The sequence below is a fragment of the Castor canadensis genome, chromosome 12 (assembly GCF_047511655.1).
Source record: "Castor canadensis chromosome 12, mCasCan1.hap1v2, whole genome shotgun sequence".
In the NCBI taxonomy this organism is placed as follows: domain Eukaryota; kingdom Metazoa; phylum Chordata; class Mammalia; order Rodentia; family Castoridae; genus Castor; species Castor canadensis.
The window spans coordinates 23,124,813-23,139,904 of record NC_133397.1 but is presented as its reverse complement, the minus strand read 5'-3'; the positions used below and the strand labels follow the sequence as shown (position 1 = coordinate 23,139,904).

Genomic DNA, 15,092 nt, shown 5'->3' with positions numbered 1-15,092 from the left:
ACAACCCATGTGGGTGCAGAGGGGCCAAGTGTTGTGCCACTTCACTGTGACCCAGCTCAAGTTGTCTGGGTTGCCTTTTGAGCTGACTGGTGGGGAAGTGTCTACCACTACAGAGCAACTCCTTGACGCTGCACAGTAGTCCTTTTTCTGCTTCCAGTGGTAGAAAAGATGCGACTTGGGGACTAGCAACTGCAGCTATAGGTTGGTGCTGCCCACTCTGCTCCTACTGTTGTCTCAGACCTAATCTCAACCTCCAAAGGAAAATGAGGATTTTCAGCTTTTGCTATTTCTCACTGGAAAAAAAAACACTTTTCTCCCCAGCCCACTTACCTTACAATCTTTGCTCCCAACATGCACTTTGTTGGTTCCTGAACTTTCCTACCTTTGTGCCTTTGCTTTCACTGTTGCCTTCTCCAGGTGTCCTTTTCTACCTGAATCCTGTTTACCTGTCAAGATCTGACCTCAGCTCAGCTGAGGGTGTAGCTCAATGGTAGAGCAAGTGCTTACCATGTTCAAGGCCCTAGGTTCCATCCTACACACACAAAGAAAATTTTAAAAAGCCAGTTCAAATTCCACCTTCACCAAGGAGCTTCCCAGGTTTCTCCAATAAAAAATATATTCTTCCCCTGTGTTCCCAAGGAGAAGGCAGGAAAAAGGATAAACAAGTATTAGCACTTCATATATTTTGAGTGTTTTGCATATATTATGTAGTCCTATATACACAGGTATTGCTGTTTTATTTCCTTAAAAGATTTGATTCTGAGAGGAGAGGTTAGGTAGTCTGAACAAAATCCTAACTACCAGTGCTGGGATTTGAATCTGTATGGTTTGACCGGTTTGACTTGAAAATACAACTTTCCAACCTACCACATCTGGTCTATTATGTTTACTAGTGTAAATTCAGTCCTCTAACATGGTGTTTATACGTGGGAGCCTTTTAGCTGAATGTTTATGACACTGAATTCTCTTACTCCACTATTTGTGACAGGATTCTCCCTGCTTTAACCATATAGAGACTGAACAAATAGGCTGGATGTATGTGGATGGGGAGCCTGAAAAAGTATGGTTACCTGAAGATAAGCAAAGATTACCAACCTGGTGAACCCACTGTTGGGGTTACTGTAGGAATTTCCACTGGCCTAGAAAAGATACTGTACTATATTAACAGAATCCTAGGGTGTTACAGCTGGAAGAGGTTTAATACCAGTACTGTCAATAACAACAAAAAATCAGTCTGCTGGTTTTCAAAAGACCAACACATTTGAGGTAGAACTCAGTGATACTTTCCCCCACATCCCAAATCCCCTAGAACTGAGACCAGTTTGAAAAACAGTGCAACCCCACTCTTAGGAGGAAACTTGCAAGTCTAGTGATGACCAAGGCTGCACAGTTCGCTATGAAACCAGCACCTAAACTCTACTGAAGGTTCTGATAATGTAAGTGCATTAGGAGGAAGTTACTTCATGCTGCATTTCTAAACTTAAGAGCACTGGGGTGGGGGCAGCTGAACTACCTGGTATAAACAAGTATGAATGAGGCCTAGCTCCACCCACTCAGGAGCTTACAATTGAGGCTAGCGAACAACCTAGAGATCCAACAAGTAACGCGCGCACTATGCGTTTCCAGACAACCGCTCCAGAGATTAACAAGGACGTCGGGATCTTGGCCACCTCTGGGGAGGCAGGGAGAGCAGGGACAGTGGGCGGGGGGTCTCTCCAGGGAGGCAGGAGGCTCGGGTCCAGGGTCCGCAGGACTACAGCGGCGGGCGGAAGGGGCGGGGCCTGGGGCGGAAGCCGGCTCCGGTCACAGGGGAGGGGCTGCTGGGGGGGGGGTCCCGGCTGGTGCACAGGTGAGTGAGTGGCGGGTGATTTGCGGTCACTCGCTCGGATCACCCCGCTCCACGAGAGCTTGCAGGGCATGTAACCATTCCAGGCTTGGGCGGTGACGGGCCCTGGCTCTGGTGCGGAGTTGCACTCAGGAAGGATGTGATTTAGTTCCAACTGAGTCTGAGTCTGGGGCCCGACCGCGCTCGCTTTTTGGGGACCCAGACTCTGGGTAGAAGCCAGAGCAGCTTGCCCTCATGGGTGTCTCGGCCGCGACGGGAGGCCCGCACACAGTCCTGCTTCAGGACTACGGGTGCGTGGCGGATGGCTGCAACCGGGAGTCCATAGCTGCCCACAGCCTGCCTCTTCCCTAGTTGTCTAAGGCCACCCTGTGACCGGGCACGGTCCAGGAAGCATCCCTCCGAAAACCTCTGCCCTTCCAACATTGGAAGTGGAGAGAGGGAGAAATAGTGGACAAAAGGGAATATAAGGCATCTTTTGGATTGTGGGGAGGGCCAGTGGGAGTGACCCTCTCCTCTTGACTTGACAGGAAGCATGGCGCTCTGGCGAGCATACCAGAGGGCTCTAGCTGCTCATCCGTGGAAAGTCCAGGTCCTGACGGCTGGTGAGTGGTCCCTCTGGGACCAAAGTGGGACCAGAGCAGGCTGATTTGGGAGGCAGAGGCATACCCCACTGCACCTCCCTCATTTCATGCTTCTATTCTGCCCCTCTGAAAGGATTGGCTTTCTCTCATCCCAAGCTGTCCTGCCTGTTTTGGAGAGTGAGTTCCCAAGACTGTTCTTAAGGAATTTGCATTACTGGCCTAGCTGTGAAGGAGGCTTTGAAAATCCCGAAAAAGCTAGCAGTCCATCCTTAAGAGTAAAGGCATTGCCGTAGGAGACCGAAACTTGGAAAACTAACAAATTCTCCTCTAACATTTTATAGTATGTAAAGCACTTTCCTAGACATTGTGTCATAAGAGCCCCACAAAGATCTGTGAATTAGAATTACTTGAGTCCACATTAGGTCACACACCTAACAAGTGCTGACATCAAGATTCTTAATCCATTTATTTTTCTTACAGTTTTTATTGTGAAATATACAAAATAGACATGTCTCTGCAGTTTAAACAGTATTTAATAGTAATAGTTTAAATAGTATTTGAACTGAACACTCCTGAGTCAGTACCCAGTTTTGGGAACCCTTGAGCGTCTCTCCCTAATTTAGGTATTTGAAGAGATTAACACTTTCCTGAGTTTTGTTTACATCGTTCTTTTTTTTTTTTAACCATTTATTACCTATGTGTGTATCCCCAAACAATATACTAACCAAGGGGTTTTTACTACAAGTCCAGTAATTGAGTAGCAGCTTCATAAAGGTAACCCAGGTGCTTCCTGCATTTATTAGCATCTTCATTTTACAGGTTAACTAGTGCAAGTGCACTAGCCAGTGGACATAGATAACTTTTGTAGGAGAAGCACCAGCCAGCTTCTGACCATCAGGGCAGTGCAAAGAGCAGTCAGGTTAAGATGGGGTCTTACTTATGTTTAAGGGAAGGAAACAGTATTCCAATGAGGACCGTGGGCTTCTGAGAAGAGGGCTGTAGGAAGGCGTGGGAGGCTACTGAAAGCTGGGGAGAATAGGGATCAGAGTATTCCCACATCAGCGCTAGAAATTTCTCTGCATGACTAGCCAGGAGATGGACTCTTTTGCCCCTTCCTATGCCTGTCTCCAGCCTCCTGTGCCCAACCACCTCTTGTCCTGTCCTCAGAGTATCCGTCAGCCTGCATGACTCACCTGGCTGCGTGTGTGGTGACTCATGCTGGACTGTGTGGCTGTGATGGGAACTGACACACGGGGCCTTTTGCCCAGCCTCAAATTCCCTCAGGGCCCATAACTGCCAGATGGAAGGTTCCCCCTCTTGGTCATCAAGAATACGAAGGGAGGGTTAGTCCTTGTGTTTCCCTACCCAAGGGATCTGCAGCTGAAAATGGCAGGAACCAAAGTTCCAAGATGGTCCAAGTACAGAAATGAGGCTGAATGGAGGTTTTGGTCTATCCATACAAGGGCCCTTTGGCTTCACATTCTGAGTCTTCCTGAGGCTGTGCAGCTATTCCAATTCAACCCTGAAGCAACCTGTGGCCTCCTAGCACTTTTCTCAGACTTTTTCAAACCTTTCAGGCTTTTCTTTCCTTGCTGCTCAGTATATTTGAGCCAACCTACAAGTAAGGGGGGGAGGTAGCTCGATGAGCCATTTTTGGACCCCAGCACAGTAGTTCCTAAGGTCCCATGGGATAGCCCATCACACTGGAAAACAACAGAGACATCAGACATGGAGTTAGAAGAATAAGATTTGAATCTCAGAGTCATAGCATTTAGTAGCTGACTTAATCAGCTAATAAACCCCTTTGGGTCTCAGTTTCCTCATTTAGAACTTGAGTTATATGACCTCACAAGGTCAGTATAGGGATTATCTCTGTGAAGAGGCTTTGGAAATTTAACAAATACACAATAAACTCAAAGGCTCAAGGAATTGGCCCTTTCTATGATTATTGGTCACCCAGGCACAACAAGCTCTTCTTTTTATAGTGAGGTTTTGGGTTGTGTTTGTTCCACTGTCTATAAATCTGAACATGGATAATATCTTAGCTGTGGTTTTCCAAAAAGCAAAGTGTGAAGCTTATGGACAGGTTCTTCATTAGGAAGTAGAAAGGTAACAGGGAGAGCCTGTGTAAGGGTGCATTATCCACCTTATTTTTTGGTAGTACTGAAGTTTGAACTTAGGGCCTCATACTTGGCTAGGTAGGCACTCTAGCTACTTGAGCCAAGCCCCAAACCCCAAACTGGCCAGTCTTAAGGGTTATTGATGGCTCTGTTCCTTGGAACTAAGCAAGAAGCTCTTTGAAATGCTTCTTAGAATGAATAGTCCTTTCTGGAGAAAAGATCTTTTTCCACGAGCTCCGATCCCACGTTGGTCAAAGTTTCACTCTAGGGAATATTAGCTCCTCTCCACTATTGCTTTGCACATGTGGAGTGGCTTAAGTAGTAGAGTGCAAGCATGAGACCCTGAGTTCAAACCCCAGTACCACCAAATAAATAGATAAATAAAACAAATTCTAGTACCACCAAATAATAATAGCATTGCGCATGCATAGTCACTGAAAGCATCAACAGTGAGGTCTCAGGAGGGTGGACCTGAAGCAAGGTTCTTATCAGTTTGAACTACAGCTGTGGGCTGAAATAAGAGACAGATGAATTAATATCTGAAATGGTTCAATGGAAGTGTCTAATACACCAGTTTGGTCCAAGCCAATGTTAGAAACAGGCAGCCTGGAGAAAGGTTGACTATGAGTTCTGCAGAGTCTGAGTCAGCCTTATCCCTTCCTGACTCCAATGGGCCCAAAGCCCAACTCCATCCATCTTAGGCCACCCGGTCTTACTAGTGTCCCTGTAGCCTAAATTAAGTGGGCCAGAGTATGACTTTGAGACCATCCAGACCAGCCCCTGTTAGTGCAGAAAAGGAAACTGAGGCAAGAGCGGGGAGTGAGGTCTCACATGGTCAGTGATAGAGCTGGCATTAGCACCTAGGGCACTGCCCACTGCACTGCCCGTCACTTGATACTATTGGGGCCTCAGGATGCTCAGTGTGGTCCCAGCTGGTCTGGGCTTAGATTCCTGACAAGCTATGTCTCGTTTTTCTAGCAGTAATGGTTAAGGTCAGGAGTGAGGAGACTTACCAGACCCATCCCAGGGTATGTTACTTTCCCCTGACCACTGGGCTTCAGCTTCCCCTGGGCCCTGGACCAGATCAAACTCCTACCCCAACCAAGCAGGTCTTAGTGGTGGGAGGCTTCTGAGCCTGCCAGCTGGCCGTAAACCAATAAATATCTTTACCTGCAGAACCAGCCTCCTGTGCTCAAGGACATACTTCCTTTACCTCCAGGAAGCTACTTCCCCCACTCTGCCTTCTCAACTTCTGTTAATGCTTTATTTTCTTGTACGTGAGACTCCACACAAAAGCCAGCTGGGGAATAAAGTAGGGGAAGTAGGGAATCTACCTCTACTTATGCCTTGGAAGAGAAGTCGAGACTTCACCACTAGCGGGCAAGGGATGGTCTCAAATAGATTTGTGCCCAAAGGCAGGCTTCACTTCCCCTGCCTCCTGAATCTGATGGGCAGTGATGGCATGAGAACTGGCACCTACCCAAGGGCATGATGTCACACTCGCACCAGCGTCTGCTCACTGGGCTCTATGCCCAGCCTGGAGTTAGGGCATCACTGCTCAGCAGCCTCTTGCCCTGTCCCATCAGGACTCTAGATATTATGTGTCTATGGGCTTTCAGCCCTACCTCCTAAGTCCAAGGAGAGGGGAGCCAGAGTACCAGAAGACCCAGCCCAACCAAATATGTCCAGGCAGTCTCCCAGAGACTGGGGTAGTGTGGATGTTTGGGCTTTGGGTAGGGGAAAGTAGGGTGAGGAGTCTGAGTTTTTCCTTCTCAAAGGGTCTCTTAGGCCAGAAATGTAGGCCTTGCTCTTTGCTTGGACCATAGTCTTAGCTCATCCTGGAGTTGCTGCAGATCCAGGGGCTCTAGTTGTCTGTGGGCAGAGGACGAACTTCTGGGTGCTGATTATCTGAAATGAACAGAGCTGGCAGGGGCTACAGAGCTCCACACCACCCACTCACTCCTGCTGCTGCCCTGTCACTTGGTAGCTCCTTGGGCTTGATGGACACAGTTTGGGGCCATCCTTCTCAGTGACTGTAGGTTTCCAAGACCATGGTGTCAGAAACTTGGATTTTCATTCCAGCTCTGCCTTTAGCTTGTTGTGTGACTGTTGGCAAGTTATAAAGAATGAAAACCTACGTCTGTCTTTGACTATTTCTTTCCCAGGAATATTGCTGCCTGCCCTTCCCTCAAGGTGACAAGGGAAAGAGGTGATAGAAGTCTGGGGAGTAAAGAGATGCATCAGTTCTGGAAGCATCTTTGATATGTGGGCCCTTCAGGAGCTTACTTGGACAGGTGTCTCTGACCACCTACTGTCCTCTGAGCCTGCCTCTGCCTGTCCTGGAAATGATCTGACATCCTTGCTCCTCTTGCCTGAGTTGATCCCAACTCCACTCCTTACTGAGTCATCTCTGAGATTCTTTCCTTATCACTAGATAGACATGTAACCACATACCTCCCAGACTGGGTTGAACATGGTAAATGGTAGCCATCCATCCACCAAAGAGGACAATCAGGCTGTCCCTTTACTCACCCAGTGCCTCACTCTTTCATCTATGTGTGGCTGCAGCTGTTCCCTCTTCTACCTGGGAATAAAGGTTGTGACCCCACACTGTGGGGCAGGGCATAGAGAAGTAAGTGCTAACTGCTTGGGGTTGGGGAACCAGCCCTCAACTCCCATTGTCCTGACACCTGAGCCTGACATGTGGTTCTTCATACTAAGCTTAGAGTTCTCCATACCTTTTCCCAAAGCAGTCCTGTTGTTTGGAGCTATACTTTTGACATTTTTCCTTTGATTATTTTCTAAGCATCTCACAGAGACTCCATTAGGTGTGATGGGGAATAGGAGAACAAAAGTGTCTAGGATTCTGTCTTTGCCCTCAAAGAGGCTATGACTAGCAGTATTCTGAGAACTACTCTGGAAGTTTGGTGGGGCTGAGGCAAGGCTGCCTTGATGGGTATGCCGGGGAGGGGATTGTAACTAGGTTCAGGTTGCTAGGGATACCCATCCTCAACCCTAGTCCCCAGCTTTCCCCAGCTGCCCCTGCCTAGGCTGCTAAGGGTGGGGCTGTGCAGAGGGTGTGGGGAAGGGCAGAGCATCTAAGCGTGCAGCCAGGATGGACGTCAGAGCCAGCTCCAGGCCAAGGAACAGGGATGAAGGATGTGTTTGCGCAGGGCTAATTGAGGGCATAGGGACAGTGGTGGCTTCAGAGCTGGAGGGGATTCTCATTACTCAGTAAAATAGATGGGTGAGCTGGAGATCATACTGTTCCTCCCAAGTGGCTCTGTGTGTGTTTGCTAGAAACCATCACGCCACCGTGACTGAGTCGGGGCTTTGTAAACAGTGATGGTTCTGTCTTGATTTCTGGGGACGAGGGTGACTGGTCAGGGCTGCTTGGAGCTGAATGTCTGTGCAGTTTAGGGGGGGGAAAGTGGGTGCAGAGGCATGGTGAAACGGCTCTAATCCCTATCTACTGCCAACTCAATCTGAGAGCCTGGGTTTGGCTGATTGTGCAAATAGGTGGCCAGGACTCTTCCTCATGGGAACTTTTACCATCTCAATGAGTCATCTTCCTGCCTGGGCCCAATTGAGTACTCTTGTTTTAGAAAAAGAGTCATCCTTGCTGTTTTCTGCAAATAGAGACCCCAAGACCAAGGTGAAGGACATTAGCCAGGGTCTTGCATTGGCCTGGAGGAAAAGAAACAGAGTTCCTTATTCTTCTACAGGATCATTTATGATAGCGTAGTATGCTGGGAAGAACAGTGTCTAGGAGTCAAACCACCTGGCTGTCACCTGATTCTGCACTCACTGGTTATATGAGATCCTGGATCTTCATTTCCACACCTCGAAAGTAAGACGGGCTGGAGGTGTGGCAGAAGCAGTAGAGGGCTTCCTAGCAAGCATGAAGCCCTGGATTCAAACCCCCAGTACTGCCAAAAGAAAAAAAGGAAAAAGAAAAGAGGGTCAGGATGAAATGATCTATGAGGACTTTTCAGCTCTTATCGTCTATAGTTCTCAGCCCTGGGATGTTAAGTTCTCCTTCTGTCTGCAGTTTCAGACTTGACTTCCCTCTACCACTCAATGCAGAGTTCTTGTGCCCTGGCCTATTCATCCCAGTTTCTTGACAGAACATCTGTCACCGTCCTTGAGGAGTAGAGGCGTTAAAGCAGTAGGAAGGGGCTGGCCATTTGCCCAGAATGAAGCCATAGGGCTCAGAATACCAGAGCCCCATTTGGTCGGCAGACACACCTTTTGGGGAGATATCCTGATAACACCTGTGTACCCTGCACAGGGTCCCTGATGGGCCTAGGTGACATTATCTCACAGCAGCTGGTGGAGAGGCGGGGTCTGCAGGAACACCAGACAGGCCGAACCGTGACCATGGTATTCCTGGGCTGTGGCTTTGTGGTAAGTTCTGGCTGCAACAGGGCCTTGGTACACTGGGCAGTGGAATTTGTCCTCCATCATCCTGTAGTTTTCTTTGGCCTCTCATACCTAGCCCAGGCTGTGCCCTCTTTTTTCCTTAGTGTCTCCCTTCCCCAGGATTTGGATTCTGATGCTTGGGGGTGGAGCTTTGTGATAGAAAATCCCTCACTGCATCCTGCTGCCCCATCTGGGGTTTACTTTCAGGGCCCTGTAGTAGGAGGCTGGTACAGAGTTTTGGACCGCTTCATCCCTGGCACCACCAAGGTGGATGCACTAAAGAAGATGTTGGTGGACCAGGTGAGCTAAGGAAAAGGAAATTGGGAAAGGCAAGCCCAGTTGGGGAATTGGCATACTCACAGAGCTTTAATTTCTCTTCCCTAGGGGGGCTTTGCCCCGTGTTTTCTGGGTTGCTTCCTCCCTCTGGTAGGGACACTCAATGGACTATCAGCCCAGGACAATTGGGCCAAACTACAGCAGGTGAGCGAATCTCTGACTGGAAAGCTGGTTGCCCCAGGGGAAGGAGGCAGGCAAAGGTGAAGTGTAAGGAGAGTCCCAAACCAGGGAGGAGAGGTGCTGAGGAGAGTTAGAGCAGAAGTGTGTTCTTGGAGAAGTCCGTGTGTGGTATTCATGCAGGGAGGCTGTAGCTGTGTGGACATATGAATGTTAATTTTTCCTTCTCTCTCCGCAGGATTATCCTGATGCACTCATCACCAACTACTATGTAAGAGCTGACCCCTCAGCTGCCCTTTCTGCTTCCTTAAGTCAACAGCTGCCCTGGGATTGGGGTCTTCCTGGCATAGAAATTCCTCTGTGGGATTATTCTCTCACTCCCCAGGCAGGCAACATGCTCAAGGAATTACTAACCTTCAGCCTTTCCTTGTGTGTAGAAGTTGGGTGGAGTCAGGCAGGGCAATGAGTCCCGGGATCTGGTGGAGGAGGCAGCCACTGACCTTCACATTCTCTTCTTATAGCTCTGGCCTGCTGTGCAGTTAGCCAATTTCTACCTGGTCCCTCTGCATTACAGGTATGACAGATCCCTACCCCACCCTTCAAGAAAGACCTATGTTACCAACACCTGGAGACAAAAATGATTCTCATTTCAACCTTGACCTACTTCAGACCCCTACCCACACATGCTGTCCTGGCCACAGTTCCTCAGACTCCCAAGCATTTTATTCAGAACCTCTGACCCTTTACAGAAACTGCCCTGCAGTGTCTCCCACTGACCTTCACTCATTGTTCTAGAGAGGACCCTGCTTCTCCATTCCACCTAGTTCTCCAGCTTTGATGGCTTATCTGCAGTGCATTGGCAGCCTAGCACCTAAAAACCAGGCAGGAACCTGGTCAGTTAGTTTACTGTGAAGTGTTATTTTGCCCTGATAATAAGATTGATGCTGAACCACAATGAGAAAGAGTTGAAACCAGGCATTGGTGGCTCATACCTATAACCCTAGTTACTCAAGAGGCAGAGATCAGGAGGATTGTGGTTCAAGGCCAGCCTGGGCAAATAGTTTGTAAGGCCCTAACTTGAAAATACCCAACACAAAACAAGCCCAGTGAAGTGACTCAAATGATAGAGTGCCTACCTAGTAAGCATTAGACCCTGAGTTCAACCCCAGTACTAGGGAATGAAGAAAGGAGAGAGGAAGGGAAGGAAGAAAGGAAGTGAGGGAGGGAGAGAGAGAGGGAGGGGAGGAGGAAGGAAGGAAGGAGGAAGGAAGGAAGGAAGGAGGAAGGAAGGAGGGAGGAAGGAAGGAGGAAGGAAGAAGGAAGGAAGGAAGGAAGGAAGGAAGGAGGAAGGAGGGAGGGAAGGAAGGAGGGAGGGAGGAAAGGAAGGAAGGAAGGAAGGAGGAAGGAAGGAAGGAAGGAAGGAGGGAGGGAAGGAAGGAAGGAGGGAGGGAAGGAAGGAAGGAGGAAGGAAGGAGGGAGGAAGGGAGGAGGAAGGAAGGAAGGAGGGAAGGAAGGAGGGAGGAAGGAAGGAGGGAGGAAGGAAGGAGGAAGGAAGGAAGGAGGGAGGGAGGAAGGAAGGAGGAAGGAAGGAGGGAAGGAAGGAGGGAGGAAGGAAGGAGGGAGGAAGGAAGGAAGGAGGAAGGAAGGAAGGAAGGAGGGAGGAAGGAAGGAGGGAGGAAGGAAGGAGGAAGGAAGGAAGGAAGGAGGAAGGAAGGAGGGAGGAAGGAAGGAGGGAGGAAGGAAGGAGGAAGGAAGGAAAGAAGGAAGGAAGGAGGAAGGAAGGAAGGGAAGGGGAATTCACGAGTTGTTAAAATGCTTTCAGGTGAGGGGTCTGGGGAATAGGAAAAATATATAACTCTTCAGAAGGGCCGTGGTCAAACTTTACGTGAACATCATAGCTAAAAGGAATGTGGACTTACGGGCCAAATCCTAAACATTTGAATCCTTTGTTGTACTCTGAAATTAGAGCAAGGTTAATTTAAAATAAATAAAGTGCTACTTTATATGGCAGGCAGCACATTTTTGGAAGATGAAATCTCAGCTGCTACAGGATGGACATAAAAATGTATTTAGAAGGGGCCTGGGCAGGGGTGTGGATGACAGAACTGTGTATGGCAAGAGAGCTGCCAGGAATATTTAAACTTTGAGGTCTTCTTCTAGGAGGCAGCACTCTGGGAAAGCACCAGCATTTAAGTGGCCTATCCTCTGATCTGAACCACACGTTCCCTCCAGAGAGGCTAAAGGAAGGAGACCCAAATCTGGAAATTCTCAGAATAAGCCCTCTTCCATTGCACTTGCCTTACCCTGGCCCATCTATACCCTTCTGTGTTCTTCCTCTTCACAGTGGTATTCCTATTCCTTAGGTTGGCAGTTGTCCAGTGTGTTGCTGTCATCTGGAACTCCTACCTATCCTGGAAAGCACATCAGCTTTAACTCTGCCTTGCTCCATCGTTTCCACCTTGCAGTAATTCAACTTGACCCTAGAATGGTCAGACAACCTCCTCTAAGTGGGCACATCAGTTTTTATGGGGTGGGGTGGCTGGTCAGAACTTAATTGGATTAGCACTGTGAAATGTAAGCTGACTGCTTCTGAAGTCACTCAGACCCTTAGCCGTAGGGTGAAATTGCCTTTTTTGAGAAAAGTGTCATTAGGCAATTTCAGTGTTGCAAGAACATGATAGAGTGTGATTGCACAAACCTAGCTGGGTGCCGGTGGCTGGTGCCTATAATCCTAACTACTCAGAAGGTAAAAATTAGGAGGATCAAGGTTCAAAACCATCCCAGGAAAATAGTTTGTGAGACTCTATCTCAAAAAAACCCATCACAAAAAAAGGGCTGGTGGAATGGCTCAAGGTGTAGGCCCTGAGTTCAAACCCAAATACTGCAAAAGACCCCAAAAAAACCCACAAACTTAGATGGCAAGAGTCAGTCACTTTATGTGACCTCTTGATGCAAACAAGAAATACAGTACCCACAAGATGTATCAGGCTGCTGCCACCATAACATGGCATACTGTTTATAAGCTTCTTTTTCTACAAGTAGGAGTGGTACACTCCAATGATAAATATAGTAAATACATAAACCAGTAACGTTGTGAGTTATTGTTATCAAGTTTTATGTAGTGCACATAAATGCTGTATATTTTTATACACCTGGAAGCATAGTAGGTTTGTTTCCACCAGCATCACAGCATCACAGACACATGAATAACGTATTACACTATGATGCTACGACAGCTACTGGGTCACTAGGTGTTAGGAATTTTTCAGCTCTGTCATAATTGTATGGGGCCACCATCGTACATCATCATACAACACATGAGCGTAGCCTTATTCCCACCACACAGTACATATACTCCATAAATATTTGTTGAACCATCTGACCTTGCCAGCTTTATACCCATATTGCCAACGAATAATACTCCCATTTCTCATAGACACAAGTGTTACTTTAACCCTTCTCTGTCCTAGTGCTCTTTGGGTCCCTCTCAACTCTTTTTAGGTGCCTCAGTAAATATTTATTCTGGAACCTTCAGAGGTCATGAGTAAGACCTAGCAGAGAACTAAGAAACTAAGAACTAAGCTGGAAAGAAGTGTTGGCCTTCCAAGCCCAGTCTTCTTTTATAGAGGTGAACGCTAAGGTTCATAAAAGTGAGGTGACCTGTCCAAATCATAACTTGGTGGCAGAAACTGGAGCCCAAGTTTCCTTATTTCCTACCCAGTGATCTTAACTAGAAGGTGAAAGGCATAATAAGACTGCTGCTATTGACCTTTGTTAAGCTACCAGTTTGGGCAAACTCAGAAACAGATGTACTGAAAGCCAGAGATCCTCTTTTATATAGCATCTCAGGCAGGCAGCTGCAGAATTTGGATTTTGGGTCAAGAATCCTGGAAGACTAGTTGTGGCAGAGGGCCTTTGGGTGAGACTCAGTGTTGGCTGAGTGCCAGCAGCACACACTCAGTTTGCCAAGCTGATGGCGGAGTCTAGGGACTGGGTCTGAGCAGCATAAGGCTCTCCCACAACCTCTGACCCCTTTCTTAGAGGCAGAGGAGAGGGTCAGCACCATGGACAGCCCCACGGCCCCGCCTTCCTTTAGTATGCCTCAGAAGAGAAACCCAGGACTAGCCTGGCCTGGGGACGCGCCCTAGTCACTGCCTGCTGATCTAAGTGGGCAAGGACTCTTGTGTATCCCTGTGTAATCTCCAGCTTCTCATTCTTCTGGTCAAATGCTGCTTCCAACGTTAACTTGAGACACGAGGTCTAGTGTCACAAGAAACGCCCCTCCGGGGGCTGGACACCGCTGGACCAGAAGCCACGGGTGTCATTGCTTCTACAAGCAATGCATGTTCTTCGCTGACGTCAGTCCGAGCTGTCCTGGCTCTATATAAGGCTGGCGGCGGTCCCGGGACAGACCCCGTATTCCCTAAGGCGTCCTCAGCCGTCCCGGGGGACAGAGACTGGAACTCTGCCTTGCACCAGGCAGACGCTCTCCGACATCCTGTGAGTGGCTCACAGCAACCGTCCAGATTCCCTCAGCACCAGGACGACTCTGCGCTCAGCCCACCCACCAGGACCCGCCGGGAGGGAGGGAGGGAGAGAGGGGTGGAACAGGACTGGCGCAGCGGCTGGTACTGGTGGGCAGCTGTGGGCCCTGGGCAGTAACCGGAGGGTTCCGGCAGCGGTCATGGCAGCGGACGTGTGCGGGATGGGGGTCGCTCCACCTGCGGCTGCCCCAGGCACACCTCACCCTATGCTGCCCCTGTGTATCCAGGTCCGGCGGCATCATGAGGCAGAGGGGATGCGTGGCGCTGCTGGTGGCGCTGCTGCTTCTGGCACAGCTGCGCCCTGGGAGCAGCCAGTGGAGCCCCGAGGCGGAGACCCGGGTCCAGGACCCGAATCTGCAATGGAGACCCGGGACGCGGAGCCAGGGTGGTGGAGCCCGAGCGCTCCTCTTGCTGCTGGCGGAGCTCTTCCCGCGCCGCGCAGGGCCAGCGCAATGGAGATCCGGGACCGCGGGTAAGCGGCCGCGACGGGACGACCCTCCCCTGTCCATTGACCTCACTTTCCACCTGCTACGGACCCTGCTGGAGCTGGCCCGGACGCAAAGCCAGAGGGAGCGCGCTGAGCAGAACCGCATCATTTTCGACTCGGTGGGCAAGTGATCGGCCCGTCTGGGTCCACGAAAACCTTGATCCCTTTCCCAGCCCTGGGACTGGGACGTGCGCGACCGGAACTGACCAGTCCCGCGGTGCAGAGCGGCCCAAAAACGCCCTGAGCACTCCCTGCGAGGCTGTTTTTTAATAAAAGTGCTGAAGAGCCTTTGGCTTTTGTCGTGGGGGCGCGGGCAAGCACAACAGGGTGGGAACCCGTGGGGCCACCCAAGCTGGCAGGAGAGACCCAATACTGGGGGTGGAGGATGTCCAAAAGAGCGGTGTTCAGCCCGGTCCCTGGGGGTCCCATCGTCCTCCCCTCCCCCAGCCAAAATCCCGGAACTCTTGAGGACCCGGCACCTCCACACCACCCTGGACACTCCTCCCAGGGTACTTAATGCCTCCCCGGCATTAAGAAGATGCCTACGAGGGTTCATTTCTGCTCCCCAAATAGTATCAAGTTAGGGAAGGACAGAATGGTGGTGAGGTCGCCCCTGAAGCTGAGGAATGGGCAGCGAAA

The 15,092-nt window shown here is 49.6% G+C and overlaps 2 protein-coding genes across 2 annotated transcripts in view; both read left to right on the top strand.

Moving 5' to 3' along the window:
* Gtf3c2 (general transcription factor IIIC subunit 2) overlaps positions 1–12,511 on the top strand; it is a 30,731-nt gene extending 18,220 nt beyond the window's left edge. The window contains exons 20-27 of the mRNA XM_074049011.1: positions 1,995–2,136; positions 2,374–2,448; positions 8,839–8,954; positions 9,177–9,269; positions 9,354–9,449; positions 9,661–9,693; positions 9,944–9,996; positions 11,786–12,511. Of these exons, the coding sequence (XP_073905112.1) occupies positions 1,995–2,136; positions 2,374–2,448; positions 8,839–8,954; positions 9,177–9,269; positions 9,354–9,449; positions 9,661–9,693; positions 9,944–9,996; positions 11,786–11,855 (678 nt within the window). The 3' untranslated portion in view covers positions 11,856–12,511. The remainder of the gene's footprint in view (positions 1–1,994; positions 2,137–2,373; positions 2,449–8,838; positions 8,955–9,176; positions 9,270–9,353; positions 9,450–9,660; positions 9,694–9,943; positions 9,997–11,785) is intronic.
* Positions 12,512–12,656: 145 nt separating this feature from the next.
* On the top strand, positions 12,657–15,013 carry Ucn (urocortin). The gene is made up of 2 exons (XM_074049384.1): positions 12,657–13,922; positions 14,194–15,013. The coding sequence occupies exon 2, from the start codon at positions 14,207–14,209 to the stop codon at positions 14,582–14,584; it is 378 nt and encodes a 125-aa protein (XP_073905485.1). The 5' UTR covers positions 12,657–13,922; positions 14,194–14,206; the 3' UTR covers positions 14,585–15,013.
* The last annotated feature ends 79 nt before the right edge of the window (positions 15,014–15,092 follow it).

Coding starts and splice junctions, on each gene's coding strand:
- Ucn (XM_074049384.1), top strand. CDS start 14,207: ATGAGGCAGAGGGGATGCGTGGCGCTGCTGGTGGCGCTGCTGCTTCTG.